Source organism: Embiotoca jacksoni, unplaced genomic scaffold (assembly GCF_022577435.1).
Source record: "Embiotoca jacksoni isolate LCO1_2020_lvr unplaced genomic scaffold, fEmbJac1.0.p SCAF_23, whole genome shotgun sequence".
In the NCBI taxonomy this organism is placed as follows: domain Eukaryota; kingdom Metazoa; phylum Chordata; class Actinopteri; family Embiotocidae; genus Embiotoca; species Embiotoca jacksoni.
Window position 1 is genome coordinate 9,318,989 of NW_027185374.1, and position 27,087 is coordinate 9,346,075.

General features: G+C 45.4%; 2 protein-coding genes across 2 annotated transcripts in view; both read right to left on the reverse strand.

The window, feature by feature from the left end:
- Positions 1-202: 202 nt before the first annotated feature.
- On the reverse strand, positions 203-8,214 carry gtf2a1 (general transcription factor IIA, 1). Its single transcript, XM_069158626.1, has 10 exons — positions 8,077-8,214; positions 6,184-6,285; positions 5,683-5,860; positions 5,402-5,466; positions 4,555-4,630; positions 4,265-4,389; positions 3,711-3,815; positions 3,132-3,503; positions 2,787-2,876; positions 203-2,063 (listed from the first exon to the last, which is right to left on the reverse strand). Exons 1-10 carry the CDS (start codon positions 8,104-8,106, stop codon positions 1,956-1,958), a joined length of 1,251 nt encoding a protein of 416 aa, XP_069014727.1. The 5' UTR covers positions 8,107-8,214; the 3' UTR covers positions 203-1,955.
- A 6,945-nt stretch (positions 8,215-15,159) lies between these two features.
- The window catches only part of ches1 (checkpoint suppressor 1), a 58,450-nt gene continuing 46,522 nt past the window's right edge, over positions 15,160-27,087 (reverse strand). Inside the window, 4 exon segments of the mRNA XM_069158627.1 lie at positions 15,160-15,405; positions 15,407-15,860; positions 16,934-17,042; positions 24,235-24,293. Coding sequence (XP_069014728.1) covers positions 15,304-15,405; positions 15,407-15,860; positions 16,934-17,042; positions 24,235-24,293 — 724 coding nt within the window. The 3' untranslated portion in view covers positions 15,160-15,303.

Sequence of the window (27,087 nt, forward strand, 5' to 3'; positions counted from 1 at the left end):
CCGCCTGTGTAAATGTGTGACCGCTGCATTCATGGACGCATAAAACAAAATAAAAGCATTTGTATTCCAACCAGATCGTGTGTGTGTGTGTGTGTGTGTGTGTGTGTGTGTGTATACAGTAACTGTGTGTGTGTGTGTTTTCCTCGTGCTGATGTGGTTTGTTGAAACACGGAGCCAACCAACAACCAAATCGACACCACAGTCAAAAAACACGTAGACTTTATTTCAAATTTGCTGCAACAGGGGCACTAAAAACAAGCGGCAGAGAAACACACGGGGCCCCTCCGAGTCCAACTCGCCTCCATAGAAAATATTCTCATTTTTAAAAGTCATGAATAAAATGAAAGCACAGGAGAACGTACGGTGGACGAAATGATTTGGGAACACGGCATCATGTAGCATTTGTCCAGCCAACAGAACCAAAGAAAGAAAGAAAGAAAGAAAGAAAGAAAGAAAGAAAGAAAGAAAGAAAAAAAAAAAGGAACACTTATTCGATTATAAGAGCACAGTTTGGTGGCTTATTCAACCTCTCGGAAAAAAAACAAAAACATAGAACATTTGATGGACTTTCAGGAATAAATAGAAAAAAAAAAAAAAAGGACACCGACCCTCCTCCACTGTTTCAGCTGTGACATTTTGAGACCACGGGGTGTGCAAGTGAAGTAAACCAATACATTTTCCAGGGAAAAGCGGTGACGCGCACGCACACGCACCCGCACACACACACACACACACACACACACGCGCACGCACGGACAGAACAGAGAACGCTGTGGCTATTGATTAACTGGACTGACTGACTTTACGACACATTGATAAACCGACAGTGCAAATTTTCAGACAGCTGCAGAAAACTAAAATGGGAGCGAAGAAGAAGAAGTAGAAGAAGAAGAAGAAGAAGAAGAAGAAACACCAACAGGACGAACTTTCAGACGCTTTGTACAATTCTTACGGGAATTCAGTGTCTTTTTTGTTTGTTTGTTTGTTTGTTTGTTTATTGTAATGTTTAAGGATAAAGATGGAATGAAGCTCCAGAGAAGCCAATGAGGAAAATAACAGTATTTTTTTTTTTTTTGGATTCAGCACTGCTTAGACAATTAAAAAAAAATAAAAATAAGAGTTATTTTTAAGATTAATGTTATTTTGACCTTCTTTTGATCTCAAACCTTCATCGAACACATTTAAAATAATGTTTAAAAACAATAATAGATTAAACTACATAAAACACTCTGGAGCACCATTTTCATCAGCATGAATCGAGACACAAATATGATCCAAGAACAAAAGGAAAAAAAGAAAAGAAATCAGAAGCCAAAAGGTGATTCTGGTCTTTCTAAAGGCAGCGATCTCGACTGGTGGCACTAAGTTTGGACTTCAATGTAGACACGAGTCAATCCAGTCAACCGACTACAGTGCATTATAAAGGTGTCTCTCTTCTACGGGCTTCTAATGAATGACCTCTGACCTCCTGTGGCAGGGCAGGTCAGGTCACCCTGGTCCACTACACCCGGATGATGTGAAATGCTCACTTTCCAAAGTATATGAATTCTCTCAGGGACAAAAAAAAAAAAGAAGAAAAAAAAAAAAAAAAGGCGGAGAAGCCTGGAAGAAGAAGAAGAAAGGAGAAAAAAAAAAGAAAAAAAAAAAAAAAAGAGGGAGAAACAATGCTCCGTTCACAGGCCTTCCCTTCACCCTGAAGCTTTCTCATCCCGCAAGGCTATAGTCAAGTGTTTTTACAGTACCTCACAGTCCTTTGGGTTTGTCAGAGTTTCTCAGAGACTCAGAAGCAGTTTCCTGAATGAATCCAGTCACAGTCGATGGAAGGATGCTGTCGTGTCTGTTAACTGGATAGAAGGAGTTACAGAGTTCCTGCTCCTGTTGCTTTGTCTGTTTCTTCTGGTTGTTATTTTTTTTTTCCTTTTTTTTTTTTTTTTCTTTTTCCATTCTTCTCTACTTCACCACTCGGCATCCCCAATGGCTTTGGAGAAGACATAGTCTCTCCCGTTCAGATTCATGATCCCGTCCTTCAGGTGGAATTTCCATTTGTTCTTACTTCTGTGAATCTGAGGAGCAAAAGGGAAGGAAATGAAGGCCGTGGGCGTCGAGGACAGATGGACACTTGTTTCAGCTTACAGTGGACACACACACACACGCACTCTCTCTCTCTTACTCTCTCTCTCTCTCTCTCTCAGACTGTGACATTAACCAGTCGGCTGAATTAGCAGCAAATAGTGTTGGAAGAAACTTGGTGTCATATAACGCTGGCAGCGAAGGTGCACCGAGCTCGAAGCGGCGCTCGTACCCGCCGGAGGCGGACGGTGAAACGCCTCTTTAACGGTTCACTTCGTGACATTTAGCATCAGTCTGTCCTTTAGTCTTTACAGGGAGCCGAGTACTTTTTTTTTTTTTTTTTTTTTTACAAAATACTCTATAACATAATATCCGAAGAGAGCAGAAATCCTGTTAATGTTTTATTGATGTCTTTCCGTGTGGTAAAACCGCTGTGCTGCTGCTGCTGCTCGCATGCTTTGGTCATTACCGCAAAGACTTTATTGCCTCAATGTGTTTATTTTACTGTGACTCGATAAAACGACTTGTTTCCATTGCCGGTGGTAATATCTTTGTTTAGAGGCTGATATAAGACTCTAAATGAGTTAAGGATGCAAAAAGCTGACAACCTCTATATCGATATATAAAGATACATGGAAGAATTAGGGAGTCGGCACTTGTGTACTCGCACACGCGGGTCGGTTTTGGCGCATCGTACTGAATAAATCATGTCCTACCTTGTCGTACTGACACACCACTACATTCTCTGTATCAAACAGCTCCTGGTCCTCCGCATCACTGACGTCATCCTCGCTGTTCAGTGGCTCCTGACGACCAAAAACAAACAAGACAGGTTTAAAGTTTGTTTAGTGTCCCGGAGAGAGTGGAGAAAACTGCTGGTCTGTCAAACACTGAAACGCTGTCTCCAGGAAATCAAGTCGCCATAGCAACAAACCAGTGAACAGCTGAAAGTACGTGTTTAAAACGGAGAGAAAGTCGTGCGATAAATGAAAAATGAAACGGCGTTTCTTTATTTTTCGCAGATTTTTTTTTTTTTTTTTTTTACTTCCTTCGATCCTCACCTCTTCGACCTGCCCGTCCTCTCCGCCGTCCTTGTCTTTCTCCTCCTCCTCATCTTCGTCATACTCCTCCTCCTCATCCTCGTCCTCTTCCGAGGACGTGTCTCCGGCTCCGTCCACCTGCAGCATCATGGGGGGTTGCTGCGCCTGAGGCTGAGCCTGCTGCTGCGCTGGGGCCTGTGATGCAGCTGCACCCTGGACCTGTTGGACCTGCTGGACCTGCTGGACCTGCTGGACCTGCTGGACCTGTTGGACCTGCTGGACCTGCTGGACCTGCTGGACCTGCTGGACCTGCTGGATCTGTTGGACCTGCTGGACCTGAGCTGCCGTTGCTGCCTGACCGGGCTGCGACGCCATCGCTGCTGCCTGCATCACCTGAGGGACGGAGACACCCAGAGGACGACAAGGTTATTCAACATGACACTCTTGACTGGACTTCAGTACAACACAAATCCCACAACCAGAGCACACTTTAATGTTGGTCAAGGTTGAGGCTAAATTGTGAAGGAAACATGAGAATACAGTTGACTGAGAGGCGACTGAATTGCAAACTTCCAGATAATTAGGAGGCGGAGCTCTGACCTGTGTATTGCCTTGGACTTTGTTTCCTTGAGCTAAGACGATCTGCTGCGGCTGGATGATGACTCCTGTTTGCTGGGGCAGGCCTCCCTGCAGAGGAGTTAGAACCTGGACACATATTGACACAGGACAAATTCACATTTCATGAAAGCTCTTGGGTGTCCTGGAGGGAATTCTATCTTAAACCGTGAAAAAGTTCAGCTAAATTTGAAAGAACATATTTTAATTTGAATCTATTATTATTATTATTATTTCAACAAGTCGTGCAGTTTTGTGTGTGACTTATCGAGCTGCATTTTAAACAATTTTTTTTTGCTTCCCTTGGAGTATAATTATAGATATACAATATTTCTTCGGGGAGAGGACGTGAGGTTTGAGCAGTAAACAACCTTCTGACTTCCTGAAATGATTTCGTATTTTTCATGCCACTTCTCTCTCTCTCTCCCCCCCCCCCCCCCCCCCCCCCCACTTCAGGTGTATTTTTCTTAAGACCCCCAGCGACACGCGCGCAGCTTTATTTACTCTACTTATCGTGACGGGGAGTGACGGGAGTCTACCTGCTGTATGACGGGCGCCTGCACGCCACTCGGCTGCATCTGCTGCTGCAGGAGGATCTGCTGCTGCGGCTGCTGGATGATGTACTGAGCCCCGTTGGGAGCACGGACGACCTGCAGGATCTGACCTGGGGGCGTCACAAACGACGGGAAGCGGACGTCACGATCTCTTCAGAAGCCACTTGGCGCAGTAAACCGCAAGAAATCGACACACTAACTTCGAAATGGGAATTTGAATACGGGAGTGTTTCGTCGCAATTCAACGCGGAGGGGAAGCCGTGCGAGAGTCTTACCTTGGCTGGTGATGAGCTGTTGGTATGGGGTGACCCCTGTGGGCAGAGCAAGGGTTGCTGCGGTAGCTGCTGCACTCTAGAGGACGAAACGAGAAACACACATGGAACCAAAATAATACAGACGCAGAAGGTTTGCGGGTTCAAGAGTTTCAAGGCTGTTTGCTCTCCCTGCTGCCAGGCTTCACGGCGAAACGCTGGATTTCTGCGAGTGATTGTTCCAAAAAAAAAACGAGACGTCGACTACAACAGCACAGACCGGTCTCGACTTTGGCAGATGGCCCGCGGAACACAAGTGTTGCTGGGAGCAGAAAGTACAAAAGGAAGGGAAGGGGTTCAGCGCGCAACATGAAAACCGTTGAAGGGAAGTTGTGTGTTTGTCAAAGACCCGCAACAGGAAGTGTAATCCCGGCTGCCGAACTACTCTGCGGAGTTTCTTCTCCTCGACTCTCCTGCTTTCGTTGTCCTTCTGCTCTCTTCATCTGTCTGTGACTCATCCTGCCTTTCAGGAAAAGAGACACGCACGCTAAGATCATTTCCTCTCTTCCCTTTGTCAAACTACTCCGTGCGTGTTTGAAATAAAAACGTGCAGCAGTTTGAAATTCTCGCCTTTCTCTCAACAAAAATAGAAAACTGACCGAGTGCTTCAAGGTTTTCTGAGGGTGAGGTCTCACTCACAGCAACGAAACAACAGTTCTTCTACGGACAACGTGTGAAGTGTGAGAGCACAAAGACAAACTCATCAAACATTCCTGCAGACACCGAGCATCCAAAACCTGTCCAGGTCACGTGACTGGTTATAGGTTCCTGCACTAGTGTTTTTTGATTGGGTTGGACATCATCTACTCACCATCCCCGTTGCGCTCATGTGCTGTAGGATCTTAGAATCCTGAACAATGACTTGCTGCTGGGGAGCTGTGGAGACAAAACACAGTCAAGTCCCACCAAACGGTGACCGAAACATTCATCAGTGATCAGCAGGGGCAAAAGTCTTAACATCTAAATCAAGCGCGGTCTTCTCACTTGAGGAACATCAACTTCTGCCTGGAAAATCATTTCCGCAGACATTTCCTTGCGTCCGTCGGGCAAATGATTCAAAGCATTTGACGACTTGTTCAGGACTTGACCCACCTTGCTGTTGCTGGGGGGGCAGCATGACCTGCTGGGTCGGCGCCGCTGGCTGGGCCGCCTGCTGGGCCTGCTGCAACTGTTGAACGTGCTGCTGCTGCTGAGCGGCCTGCAGGGCGGCCTGCTCCTCCGTGTGGAAGCCCTCCACTGCCTTGGACTGCAACAGCTTGTTCTCCCATAGCTGTGGAGTCAAGAAGCAAAAAAAAAACGAGAGCGACGTCAGCCGTCAGAAGGCCTCGGGCCTCGGTGTGCAGCAATCAAGTCGGGTGTTTGGGATCTAATATGTTTCGACACACAGGTCTCCTTACTGGAGAACAAATCCATCTGACGCACTCTTAAAACTTGTGAAGGAGATTCAGAAACGAGTTGCTTGAAACCAGCTTCTCCCTAAAGTGCGTCCCGCCCTTTTATTTTCAGTCCGCGATCTCGTCGCACATTTGTGCAGCGGCGACACTTCCCCTGCGGTCAATGCACACAGGAACAATACGGCCGAAGGACAGTTACCGTTTTCAGCTCCAAAAGAACTTGCTCGTCCACTCCTTCGTCCAGGAACAGCTCTCGCACCTCGTTGATCACATCCTCGATCACAGACTTGTAAAGTTTAGGCTACGAGGAAGCAAATACAAAAAAAAAAAAAAAAATATTCCATTACTGTGTTTGCGGGTATCGCAGATATTTACTTGGGAAACTGTTTATGTGAAATTCATGGCTGCGGTATTCAAAAAGTGCATTTAACAGGCAGATGAGAAAAGCGAATAGGAGGTTTTTTTTAGCTGCCATAACAGCAGCACAACATTATATGTGTGACAGACCATCACAATACGTGAAGTTTGCCTGGTGAAAACGTCATAATAATTAGTATAATATGGCGATAACAAGTGGATAGCCGTTGCACGTAGGCAACTCAACTCTGCAAATGTCCCACTTCAGACATAATCCCTGGGAACTATCGACACCTTTTGCACGACGCTGTGTTTTATTGTGCTACTCCATATGGCTCAGCGCCGTACGTCCGGCTGCCACGTCCTACGGGGACACGGTGGCACGCACAGTGGACCAAACAACAGCAAACGCACAAGCCTTTAAAAGGACTACAACGTCATTTTGAGCACCGCCAAGTCAGCGGAACAACGTTGAACCCGCACAGCGACACACACACACACACACACACACACACGCACGTCAGGGCCACCGCACTGCGCCGCCCTGACGTCCGCAGCAGACCTCGGTCTCTCCTTCCCTCCCCCTCGGCCCGTCGGCTCCTCCACTATTTAAAGCACAGTCTGGTGTTTATATGTAGAGCCGGTGACGTAGCGTCGAGTAGCACCTTCCCATCCCGGGCAGTCTATATTAGAGAGCCAATATGGCTGTATAAAACCAGGCGGCGGAAAGGAGGAGGGCCAGAACCGAGCGAGAGAGAGACGGGAGACGTGGAAGCCATTTTACGGAGCGGCAAACTGCGCGCCCGACAGCCTCGATCTTTAAACCTTATGTGGCGGAATGTGAAGGATATTTTTTTTTTCGGTGTAATATCTTATGAATACTCAGCTTTGACTAAGCATTTTGACTTTTGTCGGCAGGGAGCAGGACAAATCTGGAATGACATGGGTAAAAAGAGGTGGTTTGGGACGGCTGTCCTGCGTCCTTGCTCGTGGAATGGTGGACAATGATGAGGCAGCCGACTGAACGTTTGACGACTTTCGGGCTAAGGAGACTTTTAATATATAAAAAAATAAAAAATAAGATGATGGCAATGTGCTTTGCGTACATATGTATTTTTTTTATTTTTTTTTTTTATAAATTTTTACAAAATAAACTATTTAGCTTAAATGTACCATTTGTCCTCGTATAACGGACACAAGCGACGCTTTTTTTTTTTTTTTTTTTTAACTCTTTTTAACTTCACAGCACAAACATCAAACACCTTGAATGGATGTCGCCGAACACATCGTATTAACCAGCTCCCCTAACAAGACCACTACCGACGTCTTCACCCTGACGAACAAGACAACTTGCAACTTAAAACTGCATTTTCACCACTCAGCCTAAAAAAAAAAATAATAATAAAAAAAAAAAAAAAAAAACCTGCACCGATTTCACTACTATTCGTGTTTATTTGACCAAAATCCTGCCTGTTCTCCTCCAAGATGGTTTCTTCTGAAAGAACTATCTGGTGTTGAAAACTGATGATAATGGCCGATTGACTGAACTTTAAAGTATTCATTTTTAATGTTTTTTTTTTTTAACAGTAAAGTGTTTGTTAAAAGCAGATTCTTTTTTTTTTTTTTTTTAATTTTTTTTTTTTAAACTGCAATAAAGAAAACCAGCTCGTCGACAGGTTTCTGTAAACTTTACCCCCATTTTCCCCGCTGACAGTCCTTAGAGATTGATCCTTACCACTGGGTTCGAGTTAGCCGAGCTCGCCATTATACGCGTAGTGTAAAAACCACACGGAAATAGGCGAGAGATTGAGCCAAAAATTACAAAAAAAAAAAAAAGACTTAAAACAACTGGGAACGGTATTTTAAAACAGCCGGCATCACTTTTGTAAATAAAACACAGTTTTTACGGTCTTATTTACAATCCCGGGCTGCGACTCCCCAGCCGTCCTCCTTCCGTCGTTGTCCTGCTTTATATACTGAGCGATGGAGCTGCGAGTGCGCGAGACATAGGGCAGGGTCAAGCCGCACATATCGCGAGATTCCTGCGGGTTTGATGACCAATCGTTAAAGCTGCTGCTGGGAAATGTAGTTCCCGTTGGGTTAGAGGTAAACGCGTGTGGACAGAACGCATTAGCCTCCTAATGCTCTGTGATCTGGTTTACTGAATTAGGCTTACTGTAATTATGACGACACGTAAAAATGAATTCATTACAACGTCCCAGGAGCCATTGTTTTCACACAGTAAACAATGATGGCGAGATATAGAGAGGTGGATTACAAGAATTAAACAACTGACATTTTTTGTGTGTACCTACGACCAAGGTCAATGATTATACATTAAATGTGTTTAGAAGGAGATATCGTACCTTTTTTTCTCCTCTACGTTTATCACATAGGTCATCAGGTAAGAGTGCATTCAATCTCGACTCATAAATCAAAGCATATGATGCTCACACCTGGCCGCTATGACCAAAGTCATTTTGAAATTGTTTACCTTTTTATAATTAGGACATTTTTGTGGTAGTGCATAAAGTAGGCCTATTGGACAGCAGGTTTCAGATAAATTGGTTCAATGGTAAAAATCAATCATTCATTCATTCTTTTTCTTGAGCAATCTAAAAATACTCCATGACACGTAAAGGTTTTACATGAAAAGTCACAGTATCAGTAGCTTTAGACGCAGCAAGCGGTAGTTTGGTCCCTCTGACTGAAATATTATTGTATATGACATGAAAGGTTTGTAGGTAAATTCACTATTTTGTGGAGCAGTTAACAACTCATAGACATCTGAAAAGTGACCTCGACTACACACTGATTTCAATGAGACATTGGAAGACACAAAAAACACTGGTTTGATCATGAACAATTTGATGTTTTTAAAAAGCTTGTTGTTATCAATTGTGTGAAATCTTCATCTGAAAAGTGACTAAAGCTGTCAAAATAAATGTAGTGCAGTAAAAAGTACAATATTTCCCTCTGAAATCTAGTGGAGTGGAAGTATGTACCATCAAATGGAAATAGTTAAATGAAGTACAAGAACTCCAAATTGTACTTAGACAGTGCAGCACTTAAATAAATGCATTTAGTTACAAGTTAAATGGCGATTGAAATGCCGCACTGTAATTATGTAACCTGATAATAAAAAGAGGGACACAGAACCACAGAGATGTAGCCTACAGCCAACTCTTAATAGAGTACAACTTTTGAATGATTTATGAACACACTTCAAATTGATGAATCCCCCAAATTGTGTGAAAGCCTTATAATTTGGTCAAATTAGCCCAATGACTTTCTCTGACAATGACAAACAATAAAGCTTCCAAATGTTGTCCACCATGTTTAGTGGGCAATTGCTGATGTAACAAAGAATTCAGTCTTAATGTAATGTAATGTAGTAATGTCGGCGCATGCTGATGTAGGTGTAGCCAGTAGAACTCTTGATCACTTTGTTTAATCTGTGCTTTTTACCTCTGTCAACGATTAATTAAAGGCCAGTTGGAGAATACATTGGCACCCTGGAAACAGGCAACCGGATCAGCACAGAGTAATAGAAAATGTTGTGAAGGAGAAGGACAGAATGAACCAATGACAAGAGTATTTAACTCTACAAAATATACTTATTATATTCTCGTGTAAACCAATGCGCTTCATGCATCAGTGATACAATTTCATAATAAATTCTAGAACAGCAACAGCACGAAGAGTTTGAATGCTGGACTTTCAATGTAATAGTTTAACCCTGAGGTGTCACTACTCAAGTATTTCTCCCTCTTCTGCTGCTGACTTTAATACAACTTTAAGAAGTTTTACACTGATTAACTTGGATCATACATCTGTAATAAAAAAAAAGATTTGAGGAGCTGAAGTACTGTAGATACGTAAATGATTGGACCTGATTTTGATCAAACTTGAAGGGATAAAGAAAATCCAAACTGCGTGTGTCTGCTTCATGAAGGAGATGTTACGAGCACATAGTTCTATTAACTTTATAACTAATCAGATTAAACTTCAAAACTGTAAAAGCGATTCTTTGTGGGTCTTTTGTTTGTTTGAAAAGCACTTTTCATGTAGTAACATCCTGCTGCCACATGAGTGTGATCACACACCAGAAAAACCAGCTCTCTCCAATTCCAAGATGCACAGAAACACACACCATCCATTCACTTTGTACAGCGTGCAACTGTTTTACATGTTATTCAATAAAAGGGAGCTTTAAGTGAATTTCTGGATGAGCACCGTCCACAGGTCTCGTTGGCTGCGTCTGAAACACACTTGTCCCGACCGCCGGGGGTGGGGGGGGATTTCTCCAAACAATAATGCTTTGTTCTAAATGGGAGCTGACAAGAGAACGTGTACCTCCACTTCAGTCTCCATGGAAACTTGCCTGGCTGGTCATCCTGTGGATGTGGATGATATAGAACGGGGAACACACTGCCGCCTGTGCATCCATCCACTCAGCACCACAGTGAGGCGTCTCCTGCATCTGAATTCATTTACCTGATTTCACTGAGGTGAAATTAAAGGCCTGCCTGACCCTGATGAGGAGATACTTGTCAATTCACTTGTCGACCTTTTATTTTGAAAAAATAAATAAAAATAAATAAATGAAGTGATAAGAAAAATCTGGCACTGGAGACCTGTGTCTAATCAGTGCCTCTAATTCCGTGTGATCAAACATGAAGCCGTGTTATCTGTGGCAACGTCATCACTACCTTTGAGTCTCACTCTCTGTAACTGAGTAGTGTGATGCCCTCTAAAGATCTGGAGAATGCACACTTTTTTCTCTCCTCCTCCTCCCCCCCCCCCTTCCCCCCCCTCCGCGACCACCTCCCCCCACCCCCCTTCTTTGCTGTAGTTGCATAGCAACAGAGGAGCTGCTAGCTCCAGTTGTGTTGTGGTGGTAGCGTGCTGCACAGGGAGGCACTGGCTCAAGATTAAGCCGGTCTCCGCTTCAATTATGAATGGGCTTCCACTGCCACACGGCTCCAAAATGGCACCACTCGAGATTGATAAGACATCGAGGAACTCTTCGGTACACTTAACTCTTTTACTTCTCTCCCCAAGGAGGAGGGGGGGAGGGAAGCTGAGTTTGACTTTAATCAGAAGTATTGAACTTAAATGATTAGAGGAAGTAAATGAATAATTAACTGGCGGAAGAGGCATGGTTATGATAAGACCCTTGTTGATGGGAATATGTGAGGTTAATGATTGGGGTCAGTCTTGAGAGCAAATTAAAGAGTCTCCAGTCTCACAAAGCCGGGAAATGGGGGTTACTGTGTGGTGGAGGCGGAAGAGGTGCAAAGGAGGGGGGATGAGAAAAGGCTGATAATAATCCTTTAACTTCAGCTTTTGAGAGCAAAATGGTTAAATTAGAAGAAATCATATGATGCTTCTGTCCTGTTCGAGCCATCCATGAAAAATAAAAACCAAACTAAACTTCTGCAACTTGTATTTTTTATTATTGCAACCAACTGGAAGACAATACATCACATAAACATCATTGTAGTTTTTCAGAAAATGGAAAACAAAATAAAACAACATTTATATATTTTTTGCCACGGTATTGGACAACGTTGATATTTACATGTAGTGATGAAATAGGTCTTGAAATCATTCTTTGGCAATATGATTGCACAATAAGGAGAGAAATTTAACATTTACTGAAAATAAAAACCAACACCTGGGCGTACTCTGCATCACATCTCACAGATCAATAACAGTTTTGCATTTTGACATCTCTAACCTATGGCTTTCAAATATTCAGCTCAGACAGTCACCAAAAAAATAATGGCAGTATTGTAGATAATTTTGTTAGAGAGAAAAGCAAAACAGAAAATAAAAAGGCGCATAAAAACGACGACAAATAATAATAATAAAAAAAAAAATTGAATGGCAACTATTTCTTTTAGAGATCTTGTAGTATGTTTGGCAGGTTTGATAGAAACACTTGTTTTGGGGCTTTTCAGGCAGTGAAGTGGATTTTCTTTGCTTTAAACTGTCACAGGTACATTTTATGTGTTGCTATGTTTTTTTTTTGTTTTTTTTTTCCAGGACTCATAGGTCAGGAGTTCATTTTTCCTGCATGTCACTGAGTGAGTCAGAGAAAGAAAAAAAAAAGGTGCTAAAGCAACACATTTTCCCCCTCGACATGCCTCTTGCCAACTGAACACGTAACTCGTCACCACGACGGTGGATTGTTACATCAAATACAGCGGAGAGCTTGACCTGGGCCACGGGAGCACTCAGACACATATCAGACGAGAGACGGATGGCACACAAACAAGAACACTGACGGTGTGTCTCCTTTTAGCCTTTAAAAAAAAACATGTTTTTTTCTTTAATATGTCGCCATGGATACCGTACAAAATGCAAAAGCCAGTGATGCATGCTACAGGTGGCAGAAGACTGTACCAGTGGATGGGACATGCATGCATTTGTTTTCTCGTTTGGCTCGCTGACAGTCGCGCAGCTTAAAGAAAACCTTGGCGTGACTCCGCTGCTACGACCCAACGCAGCCACGAGCTGCTTTTTATAAGTATCTGTGCAGATGATGGGGGGCGGGGTGGGGTGGGTGGGGGATTAATACTTCTTCCTGTTTTAGCAACAGCACGCCAAATAAGCATGGCAGTGCCGTATATGTATATCACCTCTGATGCACACAGTGTTAAAGCTCACTGCTGCCTGAGTGGATTCAAATCACGTCGAGAGAGATATACACCTCGCAGTGGCAAAATATATAAAAAAAACAAAACAACCTCTGATCTCCAGACCCGGGCTCTCAAGACTGCGTATCCAAGCTTGATATCCGTAACAGCGAGTAATTCCTCTCATCAAAGGGGTTAAAAATACTGTATGTAAAAATCAGAAAATAAACATTCCTCTTCCTTCTCAACTCTTCCCAGGTAGCCTTTTTGGAGACATGAGGTTCTTTCGGGACAAAGTTTCCCATGCCCATCCGGTTCGTACATTTACACTGAACGATGTCGATGGAAAGTAAGGACACATGTACATTTACACACTGGAGCAAAAGAAAAACCCAAAAACAATACTGATAAATAAAGACAGGTAACGTTCTGTCATGACAACAGAGGTACGGAGGGCAGGCAGGCAGGCAGGCACAATGTTAAAGGGTGTGTGTTTCCTGGGCACACAAACTCACACACGCCACAGACGTGTTCTGAAATAACACCGGGGTTAACACTGAACACCTAAAAAAAAAAATCAAAAAAAAAAAAAAAATCACTGTACAGGCAGAAGAAGACGGAAGCCCACCCCTCCCTCCTCCCGAAGAGGTGATTCAGCTGGCCGATATAGCCTGAACCCGAAGCCCAGAGGTGGCGCCCTGGCGGGCCTCTAATTTGCAGAGTGATCTCCCGCGTTCCTCCCTGAAGACGTGTCTTTGAAAGCCCGCTAAAAAAACAAAACAAAAAAAACAACCAAAAAAAACAAAAACAACCCAGAAACCAACAGATTAAAAAAAACAAAAAAACAAAAAAAAACTAAAAACCTCCAATATAATCACGGGTATAAGAATTGGCGGCAAAACTTTTTTTCTTTCCTCTAAGATCAAGGTTTATATGAAAATAAGTCATGCTTCATGCTAAATACATTGTTTATCTTACATGATCTTTGAATAAAAAAGATTTGCTTTTTATCTTATTTACAAGCACCCATGCAATATAACTGAGAAAGTCCTGCAGGTCAAATTGCTTCAATTAAGAAAGGAAAAAAATAAAATATTTTCTAACCTTTTTACAGAGTTGTCCACTCGGGACAAATTGCTTATATCTTTATGAGGGTAGAGTGAGGGTAAACAGACACAAACAGAAATCTAAACCCACAGTTTATGTATATAGTTCTTTGACATTGTCAAATGAAGAGGAAGGTGTGGCAGCTACTGGTAGCTATGATATCTATACCAGGTGTCTACGTCTATGGACAGAAGTACTGGGGGAGGTTTCAGGGACGTTTACATTATGCAACAACAACAACAAAATGAAGGAGATATTGCCTCAGACCCGGCACACTATCCATCTCTATGGTGATAAACATGACCATTTTTTTATTTTAATATATTTATTCTTAAATACTATGAGTGCTCTTGAAATAAACCATGTCTTTACCCATGATGCTTTTATTATAAGTGGCGTAAAATAATCTTAAGTGCATGAGTATATATCACATTGGGTTTTACAATTATTTTGACACTTAAGGTCACTCTCTCTAGCTCTTTACTACTCTGCCTTCTTTCTCTCTTTTTTTTTTTTTAAACTTTTTTTTTTTGTTTTGTTTTTTTTAGTTTTCTCGTCAGTATCGGCTACATGAAAGCAACCTGGTCGCTTATCTTTGGCACAGTCTCGCATTTGTGCTCATGGATGTAAGAGAGTGATGCTAGCGAGCGGGCCGGGAGAGCTCCGAGTCCGGTTGGGTCGGCTGGCCTCGTCGGCGCCGCGATCTTCGCTGGCATCACCGCTTAAGATTGCTACAGATTCACATAGAAACAAACAGGTAAGACAAACAGCCATCTTCTGTTCCCGTACTGTTACCGCTCCTCGGCGTGACTCATCGCGCTCGACTTGTCCAAATTAGTGACAAAACATGCTTCTTTTTTTTTCTTTTTTTTTTATGGCTTTCATCCCCTTTTAAACAACAAAAACAACAAAGACACATGAGAGATACCCATTGATGTTAGTGTTGCTGAACATGTAGGAAAACATAGATTTTTGATATTGCCACAAATAAGTAGGATTCACCTAATGCCCTGCAGATAGATAGAGGGAGATGACGAGTGTCCGTTGAGACTAATGCTGTAGTAACGTTACCTGTTGACCTATTTGTGTGTGTGTGTGTGTGTGTGTGTGTGTGTGTGTATGTGTGCGTCCTTTGAGCTGTCTGTGTGCGTTTGCATGACTATGTATTTGTTTTATGTGTGTGTGTGTGTGTGTGTGTGTGTGTGTGTGTCTTAGTTTCTCAGGGCCTCTTTCTGCTCCTTCTGGCCCTTGGCGGTGCGGTTTGTGATGTTGTTGAGGCAGGCTCTGACCCCCGCCAGGTGGAGCAGCGACCCCCGCCGCCTCCTTCATCTCCTCGTCGTCGCTCTCCGGCGGCTTCTCCACCGCCGTCGCGCGCCGCTTCTTCAGCGGCAGCGTGTCGCTAATGCCCCTCGCTCGGTTTTTGGTCCAGGGCAAACTGCTCCCCGCCAGGGTCCCAGCGCCCGCCCCCGAGCTACGTCTCTGTCCGCGCAGGGCCTGCTGGGAAATGTAGGTAGTGGCGGCAGTGGTGATGTGAGAATCCAGCGGGATCTCCCGGGGCTCAGGTTTGACGTCCGATTGGATCTCCACGGCGATGATGTCGTCGTCGTCCAGTGGGGAGGAAGGGTCGTCGACCTGGGAGGAGCACAGCCTGCTGGGGGATTTGGCGGTGCTGTAAGTGTGGTCGTCCTGGAGGTCCTCACCGCAGGGCGGAGGAGAGTAGCAGGATGGGCTGTCCTGTCCTCGGCTGAGATAATCTCCCAGGGATGATCTGTACGGAGCAAGGACACAGAGCGGGAGAGAACCGTTACTCCTGCTGTCACGCTGAACTGCCTGCCTGCCTGCCTCTGTACGCCGCTGCATTTGGTTAGAAAGCAAGAAAAACTTCCGGTGATAATCTGTCACCCTCAAATAGCCCCCGTGGGCCTCGTGTGCACATTTCTCAGGTCGCGTCGGGACCTTGGATCTCCGAAAAAGAGTCAGCCTTCCCTTTTGGAAAACGAGCAGACTCATTTTCAGATTGCCACCTATGCATTTTTCAAATGACACAGTGCATTTTGTGCAGCTCTCCTTCTCTCTGAGCTTGAAGTGGGACCTGCTCAGCTCACGAACAACCCTGCAAACTCGGTGAGAGCGGCACGGAGTGACGATTCTGCGGTGAAGCCGTTTGACGGCCGTCCACTACAGCCCCGAGTTTACATTATGTTGCAACACATATTCGGCTCTATTATTCAGGAGACACTTTACTCTGTAAAGCAGTAAAGGACAGGGTGTGGGGTGTGAGGGTGCGGGGGGGGGGGGGTGTCCTGACAACCAATAAATCAAAAGGAGCTTCATCAGCGTGCCCCGTCCCCCGGACATTTTCTCTTTCAGAATGAAAGGGTGAGCATATTAATATCTCATAGGAAAAACATGCACCCCTTACAGTGATCAAATATTCACCGCATACCTTTAGTGAGCCTTTGGGTATGTTTAATTCATTATGCGGCGCAGACCATCATACTCGTATGCTCCTGTGATGGATGTGCATGTCCGTGCATGCTCTAAATGTTCTTTGAATCGGAGGCCTCTCCCTCCAATAAACCTGTTTGTGTGAGAGACCGTTACATAAACACACCTGGAGAAAATGTCCTGCGCAGCGGGGAGCGTGTGAACGCCTCTAACTTTTTGGACACGGTAAAGACGTAATTATGTAAACTATCAGTGGAAAGTTTCCGCTGCTCCGTCTGTTCGGTGCGGGCGTGTCTGCGGATGTCTGCGCGGGGACGTGTTTTTGCGCCGAGGGAAAAGCCCCGGCCGACATTAATTGTATGTTTGAGGGCGACGGGAGCAAAGTTTACCAACCTTATGGCCGAGGTTCTGCTCCCCACGGGGCTGACGGGTAGGGGTCTGATAACGGGGAAGAGGGCCTGGCTCCTGATGCGTGCGCCATTTTGGATCACACCACGAGGAACTGGAGGAGAGAGAGAGAGAGCGGCAGACACACAAACTTAAACGGGATGCGCGCCACGCTGATTTCAAAACATCGGCCGCGTGCGACGCGCGCACACAAATCGGCTTCAAAGTGGAGCGGAGAAACAGATCGGCCCTCGATAAGACCCCGGGAGCAGCTCGATGAGCATCCGCTGACCATCTGAGGAGGCCAACAGGGCAATATTGATGAGCAAGGCAAGGTTAAATTGAGCGGGAAAGCGTCATAAATGAGTTAAGGCCGCTGCGAATCATTCAATTACCAACGACCGCTGGGCTCGGCTAAATCCAGCCTGTCTGATGCTGTCGGCTGAGCAGCAGAGCTGAAACTTAAAGGGGATCCCGCCGATTTTTACATCTTACAGACACATTTGTCTTGTTTAAAACTCAGTAATAGAATTTTCTAATTCACGTTCTGCTAGTCGACTAATCGTTAGTGAATGCACGTCCCCCTCTAGTTGATTTGTCAATCAACTGAACTTCACTCCCTGATTAGTCGACGAACTGTTTCAGCTGCACTTAAACGCACCATTTAACTCCATCGGTGGCACCTGAAGTTGAAGCTGAACTGTCTTCAGTGCGTCCAACAGACCGGCTGCCTGTCAGAGAAGTGGAAGGGGGTCTCAGGGAGCTCGTCTGTTGAGAGAAGTTCGGAAACTACCTGCGTCAAAATTCCTTTCTGACAGTCGTCCATCCGGTCGAACCGGAGAAGAAGAGCCCCGGTCAGGGAGGAGGAAGCGTGCCCAGTGGTCGGGCGAACCAGTTTGTCAATGAAACCAAAGACCCTGACAGAAGGACGACTCTGCGGCCCTCCGTCTTAGCGCCATTTCGCTCCACTTGAGAAAAAAACGGGCGCGTGGCGAGCCCGTCCGGAGTTTACCGAGTACTACTTCCTGTGATCTGAGGCGGACAAAGATTGAGTTCTCAGACCTGGAAGCGGAGCAGTTCACCGGGTGCTGCCGATCACCGTCCCTGCGCGGCCACCGAACTTAAAGCTCGACACCGACGCTTGCAAAAACACACAGGGGTCGTCGAGGAAAAGCCAAACAGAGCGGATACACCTCCCGGCGACCCGACACCCTGAACCACACAGCCGGGATAATGGGCTGGATTTGGAGCAAATCCCTGAATATCCTCGAGTGGCCCACTCAAAGCCCGGACCTGAAGCTATTTGAAAATCTGGAGGGAGAGTCGAAGATCTCGCTCCTGAAACCGATCTGACAGCCGGCAGACGCATGACATAAAAACAGAAACGTTTCAGTTTGGGATTTTTAATATGACTGAAGTATATTTAAAAAAAAAAAAAAAAAAAAAAAAATAGCTCCAAGTTTTGGGAAATATGTTTAGTCCGCTTTCTTGGTGAGAGTTGGATGTGTTGACGCGTCTCTCATGACTGGAGAGTACTGATGGAGCTTATCTTAGCTGAAAGGCTTGAAGCGGGAACAATGTGCTTTGGTTTGAATTCAGCCAACAAGATGCAACTTGTTCATTAGTGATCTTCAGAGGTGCTGAGACGGAGACACTTCTTTTCTGACTTTGCCGTTTCCACCTCGTTTTTTTTCTTTATGCTAAGCTAAGCTAGCTGCTAAGCGTCTACATCCGCAAGACAGTGAATACTGGATATTCACCAAAAAGTAAGACTTTATTTGGTTGCTGTGACTGAGGTTGTGGAAAAAAATAATAACTTTACAAGTTAAACTTATATCAGGCGGTAAAAATAAACCAACTTTGACAGAGAATTAATTTGAAAAAAAAAAAAGAGTTAGTTTCCAGTGTGTTCAAGTAGAGACGGGAACATTTCCTGGTTTAGAACCAACAATCTCTCATTACGAAACATTTCTGAATTAAAACAAACATTCAAAACCTCCAAATGTTTCATATCAGTTTCAGTTGTTTTCCATTGAGGTCAAAGTCTGACTCCTGGTTCCTCATTTTCAGCTTTCAGCTTTCAACTTTCAGCTTTCAGCTTTCAACTTAAATTAAATTGCTGGCAATCTAGGCTATGTATTTGTATTATCAGAGGAGAGGAGAGGAGAGGAGAGGAGAAGAGAGGAGAGGAGAGGAGAGAAAGGAGAGGAGAGAAAGGAGAGGAGAAGAGAGGAGAGGAGAGGGTGTTTGTGTAGATCTGAGCGTTTGCCGAATGATGACCTGCTGTTTGCTTTTTTGTCTGCTGCAGAAGCATTCGTTAAGGTGCAAACGCGAGCATCCATTTAACGCAGCGCCAACACTGTCGCGGAAGGCCTTTTTTTCCCCCCCGATTTAAAAAAAAAATCTCAGCTCATACAGTAAACTCATGATGGATGTTAGGAGGAGGAATTTAATTCGCCTCAGGAACCAACCACAAGCTCATTAAAACATACACGTTGTCATGGCGAGGGCCCCCCAGAAAACAACCTCGAATATTTGGCTCTTGATGTAACACGCACGCACACGCACACGCACACGCACACACAGGATGAATTATGAGAGATTTGTTTGTGGTTCTGTCGTTGTAAGTGTGTTTGTGTAGCCTCTCCCCCGGCCGGCTGTGTCCATAGTAATCTTATTGACTCCAGTTAGCGTGGCTCGGCCCTGATATCTGCAGCTCTGCTCTCCATAACCTTATAAGTAAGTCCCTGCACAGAGTCTCTTTTGTAATCTTGATCACTCGCTGCTTGTGTGTGTGTGTGTGTGTGTGTGTGTGTGTGTGTGTGTGTGTGTGTGTGTGCGGGCAGTGCATTAGGTCTCCCCGGGTTGACATAGCACTCACCCCTCCCTCCCTCCCTCCCCACCTCTCGCTCCAGTCAGGCTTTGGGTTGCCATAGCAACGGCTCCCCTTCCACATGCCACAGAGTGGTAGATCATGCATCAGAACAGAAAGTGATAGAGAGAGAGAGAGAGAGAGAGAGAGAGAGAGGGGAAAGGAAATACCGAGCTTTGTTTGACATGGCCTCTCACAGCTCAGCGACACACTCCTGACCAACCGCTGTTTAACCAAGAGAGACACACACACACACACACACACACACACACACACACACACACACACACACACACACACACACACACACACACACACACGTGTAACTTCTCTCTCGTGTGTTCTGTATCGTATCTCACTTTGCTTTTTTGAATTTCTCTGTAAATCCCTTTTTATTTTTTTTTCCTGCTCTCTGTATCGATCTCGCCGCCACTATGTACGGCGGTGACTCATATCGCCGACTGAGCGTTGCACGCTGTCTCTGCAGGTGAAAATCCTGGGACATATGCTGCGGAGACCAGGTGACACACTAAACTGAGAGACCAGGCGGCGCTCCTGAAAGCCTGTCCTCACTCCCTGAGATTGGACAATACATTTTACAAGCTCAAAGCAATGACAAAGAAGAAAACCCCCCCCCCCAAAAAAAAAAACCTTGGTTGGGTTGGTGTGTTGAAAGGAGGACCCACTGTGGGGAAAAAAAATAAATAAATAAAATGTATGAGCTGAAAAGAAAAGGTGTCTGTCTGCATCGCTGTCTTTTTCCTAGAGAGAAAAAATATCCTCAGTCTGTCTTTTTCCTACATCTGGTCAGCTGCTCGGCCTTTTCTGTCTGCTTCCTTCAGTCTGCGCCCTACGCCCGTCTCCCAACCTGTTTTCCAGGACATGCTCCCGCCCGCCCCCCCCCTCCTCTGCTCTTCTGTTAAATGAGTTCCACATGGTCCTGCAGGCTGCAGTCTCCGCACGGGCCGGCAGAGGAGCGCGCGCGCACACACACACACACACACACACACACACACACACACACACACACTAAAACACTCGCTCCGTCTCACGCACACAGACACACACGGAGTCCGAAAGGTTCACAGGTCACTCCCAGCAGATCTTGTGAATGCAACCGTGGATCTCCTCCCGTGTATCTGCCCGGCTGCTGTCTGACTGGACTGCTGGTGGGCTGAAGCTGCTGGCGGTTCAACTGGACGGCTAACGGCCTCGTCTATCTCACACTCCAGCCGAGTGTTTAAGTGGCCGCCTGACTGACGTGTGGTATGACTTGCAGGGGAGGAGAGGCAAAATAGAAGCAACTGTTCGACTGCTGTAACTTAACAGGCCTTTTGAAACGCAGCTCCAAACATACAGCAGGTCGTCAGAAAGCTAATCAACACCTGAATTTTTATACTTTTACCTCCTCTTCTTTTCTCATCTTTCTTCCACTAAACTTATTTCGATTTGAGATTTCAGCCGAGGATATTTTGGGCTCCTTGAAAATCTTTTAGTCTTACATTGCTTTGAAAATTTAAAGGGGCACTCCATCAATTTTACGCCTGAAGTTTAGTGCACTCGTCGTGAAGAGTTCTCCTCAGTCTGAGATAACAGTTGTGTCACGTGGAGGGAGCGCTTCGAGGAGAGTAACCCTGGTGATGTCATCCGGGTTCTCCCAGTTTAGATCCTGCACAAAGACACGGAACGAGGGACCTCCGCATTTATCAAGCAGGAAAGATCTAGTGAACGTGTTTTATGGCCGATGTAGGATCCAGCGTGTTTTCACGGCTGGAAGTCCAAACCAAGGTCCATTGTTTTGTTTCATTGCATTCATTTGATCCGGTTTCACGCTGCAGTTTTGCGCGTCCATGAGAACATTGCATGATCCACCAACGTCCCCGTACAGTGATTGGTTTGTGGAGCTGCGTCTGACGTCGGCGTGTTGTTAAATCCGACTTTAAAAAGTGAATGAACAGACTCCTTTTATTGCTTCTATGTTATTATTGTTATTACGAAGGGGTTTCCATCTGCACTGGTTTTCCTCTCAGAAAGTGACTTGTAAGTTTCAGCCTTTTTATGCGGTTTTCAAGCTTGAGTTTTGATTTCCACAGTTAAATCCTCTCCTCTCCTCCCCATGCGCTCATGTTTGCTTCTTCACTGCTTCTTTTTCTGTTGTTTGATAAGTGATGGATACACTTGTTATTTACTCTGTACTCAGGTACATTTGCTTTAAAACTGTTTTTGTTTTTTTTGTCGGATTAAGATTTTACATAAATAACAAACACACTGTGTGATCAGTAGAGTATAAAAAATATGATGCAATATTCGTAAGTAGATCTTTAATTACCATTACGCATTACCTTTACTTGTAATTCATCTATATTGCATATTGCAGTACTGCTGGTTTTATTTTAGTAAAGGAATACTTTGTCCAATACTTCATAACTGAAAGTACAAAAGTATACATGTCAAGTGTACTTCAGTACCAAAAAGAAAAGTGCTCATTATGCAGGTAGAATGGCTGATATCTGTGATAGTATTATGCTGTATGTCAGAATATTTGATTATGAGTAAGCATCAGTTTAATATTATAGCTGGTGGTTGTGAAGCTAATAATAATCACTGCACTTAATATTATATTGTTTTTTTTACTGAACAGCTTTGCACTGTATTTTACATTTTACGCTCTAGTTATTGTTTAAATCTTAAACTTCAAAGTAAAATGGACACTAGTTCCCCTTGAAATAGGAAGATGCATAAAATGCAATACACACGTAAACAAGCACCTCAGAATAAAATAGTGCTCCAGCAAATGTGCTTAGTTTCCACCACTGTGACTATTTTTTTAATAAAAATAAATCTTGCTCTCTGCAGCTGCAATAGCAGAAATGCACAAGACTCAAACTTGTCTATCGTCTGACAGGATGTTCATTTGTCAATAATAGATGTAATTCAACAGAGAGAAACGGATTATTACATATGTTTTAACTTTGAGTGTGATTGCGACGTACGAACACGCTGCTTGCTAGGCATTTATAGTTTCTATTAATACATAATATCATAAATCTATTGAACTCCAAATGGATCCATCTGAAGTCAGATCTGACAGCAGGTAGCCTCACGACCACTTTGAGCGAGCAGACCCTCCATAATTCAGAGCCACTGAGTGTTGAACTTCGGGGCCCGTGGAGGTTGGGCGGTGGACCGGGTCGAGGGCTGCGGCTCCCGGCCGTCGTCCCCTGTGATCCTCTCGAGCTGCTGCCGGGTCGCAGGGAGAGGCGGATTTCAGCCCACATAAGCAGAGCGGCTCTGAAAGCTCTGGGAGCACGAGATGGAAGTAATAACCGAGGGCACTAACGGCCCTCACTCTGTCTGGCAACACACACGCACACGCACACGCACACGCACACCCAGCACTTTCCTTGTCTTTGCCTCTGGCTCTCACAACTTCCCTTTTTCTCCCCGCTGCCTCTGAATATCACACCTGACCATTCCTGCACTCTCTCCCTTCAAAAACACATTACACATTTAAAAAAAAAAAAAAAAAAAAAAAAAAAAGTTTCCCTTTTCCTGTCTCTCCTCGTCACACGAGCGCTCCTTCCTGTCTCCCTCTATCTGTCCATCTGTCCAGCTGCTCAGACCCATCACTCAGACTGTGTGTGTGTGTGTCTAGAGGGAGTCCAGGTTTTCAGACACTCTCTCCAACCTCGGCTCCTTGACCATTACTACTCCATTATCAGCGGCGATGGAGGGCGCGCCGCAGACGCCTAATGTATCCATTTCCCCCTCCATTTAGGACTCGGCGGCCCAGCGAGCTCCCGGAGTGCTCCCTGATTGGGATTGAATGTCCATTTAAACTGCTGTCCAGCCACCGGGGAGGAGGCTGGGAGGAAGAGGAGGAGAGTGGGAAATACGGGGGAAAAAAGGAAGTGTACAAGAGTGAAAGACTGAGAGTGTGTGTTGTGTTCAATGAGGGGAGGAGGCGAGGCGATCGCTCCCCAGCCTCTGATTTCAGACTCAAGATTTTCTTCTTCCTTTCTTTCCCCCTCTGTCTTGCTGTGTCTCTATCACTTCTTCGTCTTCTTATTTAAAAAAAAAAAAAAAAAAACTTTCAAATACGCCTCCGTCGAGCAAAAAAAAAAAAAGCAGAAAAAAAAAAAGCATTCCTCCTTTGGCGCCGAGCCAAGTGTCAGAACTCAGCACTCGGTATTCTCAAGGTGCGCTTCTAAAAAGAGGGATTTGGAATTGAGATGATTGGAGTTGGCACATCCGTAGAGGATGGAGAAGGGGGGAGGGAGGGGGGGGAGGAGAGAGGAAGAGGGTGAGACAGAGAGAAAGAAAGAAAGAAAGAAGGTGGGAGATCACACACACACACACACACACACACACACACACACACACACACACACACACACACACACAGAGTAGAAGACATGTGGAGGTGAAACGGTACCTTGTAGGAGAACTCCTCCGTTCTTTCTGAAGAGGGGACTCCCCGACCACAACGGAGGACTAGGAGAAGAAGAAGAAGGGATTGGGGAAGAGGGGAGGAGGGAGAGAGGGAGGGAGGGAGAAAAACTGGTCAATCATTTGATCATGCTGCAGCAGACAAGCAGCCCGTGCAGGCGGCTTCATCACGAGGCAGATACGAAAGGCAGGAATTTGAGCCCATAAGCCAGCGCTTCTGATTATAGTGATTAGATTCCCGGGTGTCCCACTGTTGCCATTATTCCCTGTGATTACCTCGGAGAATTACAGCCTCCACGCTGTAGTCCATGGGGGTAATTTCTCATGACAACCCCCCGCCGCCTGCCGCTGGTCCATTCACACATTAGAAAAAAATAAAAAAAAATAAATCAACGTACACACATTTAACATCATGCTCGTGCCACACATGTTTAAGACAGATGCGTGTTACAGTGTGACACGTTAAAAAAAACACACACACACACACACACACACACACACACACACACACACACACACACACACACACACACACACACACACACACACACACACACACACACACAGACAGAGAGAGAGGAACACACAAAGCCGGGGACTTCGTTTAGGTGATCATTGCACCACTAATGAGGGAGGTAATGATGGCATTTCTCACATAGATGGAGATATCTTCATTCACACACACACACACACACACACACACACACACACACACACACACACACACACACACACACACACACACACACACAAGAAGACAATAGATACAGTTCTGCTGGTGAATCCATAATTTTAAGAGAGAGAGATGGAGGCATGGAGAGAGGAGAGGAGAGAAAGAGGCTGGAAGAGCTTTTCCAGGTTGAGTGGTCTTTAGCTCCCCATTAGACCGCACGTCTGACTGCTCCTTCCTTTTTCTTTCTGTAGCCAGACAGCCTGTTCTCAAACACAGGCAGTGTGTCTGACAACATGGGTCTTGGTCATATGTACACACACACACACACACACACACACACACACACACACACACACACACACACACACACACACACACACTCAGAAACAGAAGAGAAAACACCTGGGGACGCTGTGAACCCACCACTTGTTTCCTCTCATCAGGAGAGTTTCCTTTGTAATACGAGTTGTGTTTTATGTTGCGCTAAGCTGCTCAATGAGAGGATTTGGACGTCTGCACTCGTGATGCTGCGGCTCTCACCTCGCCAGATGCACGGGAGAGATGGACACACACACACACACACACACACACACACACACACACACACACACACACACAGTTACTGTACACACACACACACACACACACACACACACACAGCAAAAGCAAAGCAAAAGCAGCGAACGCAAATTTTAGCCCTGAGCCACCTGCTGTTGCCATGGAGAGTTGCCACATTGCGTTGCCACGGCGATAACATATTTTTCCTGCGTTAACAGCCTGTCTGTTTTCCCTACCACCCCACCCCCTGCCCATATCGCCCCCCCTTTTCCATCTCTCCCTGTGCTGTCTCTCTCTCTCTCTCTCTCTCTCTCTCTCTCTCTCTCAACAAATGGCTTCACAGTGCGACAGCACCTGACTTATACTACATGTGTTGCCATGGCGGCGTTTCCGTTACCAAGGCGACCCTGTGCATTTAATGTAGTGGGCGAGGGGCTAAACTCCTAGCAGATGCTTGTTCTGAACCCCCCCCCCCCCCCCCCCCCCCCACTCTCCTACTCTCCCCTCCCTCCGGCATCTTCCCTCATCTTTCTTCTCTAAAGGGAGGGACGAGGGAGGAAAAAGAAAGAGAAGGGAGAAACGTAAAGAGAGGGTGAGACAGAGAGGGAGCTCCTCCCCAACTCCCCCCCCCCATCCCTCTCTCCCTACCTCCCTCCCTCCCTCCTCCTCTCATCCAGATGCTGATGGGGTGTGAAGGAATGCACCATGGAGCTGACCTCCTACCCAGCATGCTCTGTCTCTCTCTGCCTCTTTATGCCTCTCACACACACACACACACACACACACACACACACACACACACACACACACACACACACACACACACACACACACAGGCAGAGTTGGACTGAAGCACGTGCTCTAACTGCGCAGACTCACACACACACAGACACACACGCGCACACACACACACACACACACACACACACACACACACACACACACGTGCAGACACACACTCATGTGCAGACACACACTCATGTGCAGGCACACACTCATGTGGGGGTCGACTGGCGCGGTGAGTTATTAAGAGTCTGTGAAAAAAACCAAGAGGTGTGAGCGACACAAACAGCAGAGGACAAAGAAGCGTCGTTGCGCTGCCTCTATACCCCCCCCTCCCTCCTCGACCCCCCCCCTCCCCCGCTTCCCCTCTTTTGCATTGCCACTTCCTTTCTCTCCAAGTCATCACTCTCCACGTTCATCTTCCACTTGTGCGCTGTATAGAGCTGCTTGAGACAGTCCTTGACCTTAACATAATAGACCTGCCGTGTAACCATTCACGGTCATTACACTTCATAACATAATATTCTTGAGCGTGAGGGCTCTTCAGAAAGATATCGTGTTTTATTGATTGGACTTCAGTTCCGGGATACTAATAAAGGAGACTGCTATTCTCCCGGTGACATTTGTACATTTGTGTTTTTACGTGTGTCTTCGGTATTCTTCTGATCACATGTATTTGCGTTGACCTGTACCTGAAGACGCACTACAGGACGGCAACGCAGCACCAAAACACACAACCTTTATCTTAAAGCTGTACGTGACGAGTTCTTCAGAGCAAAATGTGAACTTAAAATTTTGAACAGAGTGACCCTCTACAGGATGAAG

Coding starts and splice junctions, on each gene's coding strand:
- gtf2a1 (XM_069158626.1), bottom strand. CDS start 8,106: ATGGCGAGCTCGGCTAACTCGAACCCAGTG. Junction 5,861..6,183: donor TTCTTTTGGAGCTGAAAACG/GTAACTGTCCTT, acceptor TTGACTCCACAG/CTATGGGAGAACAAGCTGTT. Junction 5,467..5,682: donor GCCCCCCCAGCAACAGCAAG/GTGGGTCAAGTC, acceptor TTGTCTCCACAG/CTCCCCAGCAGCAAGTCATT.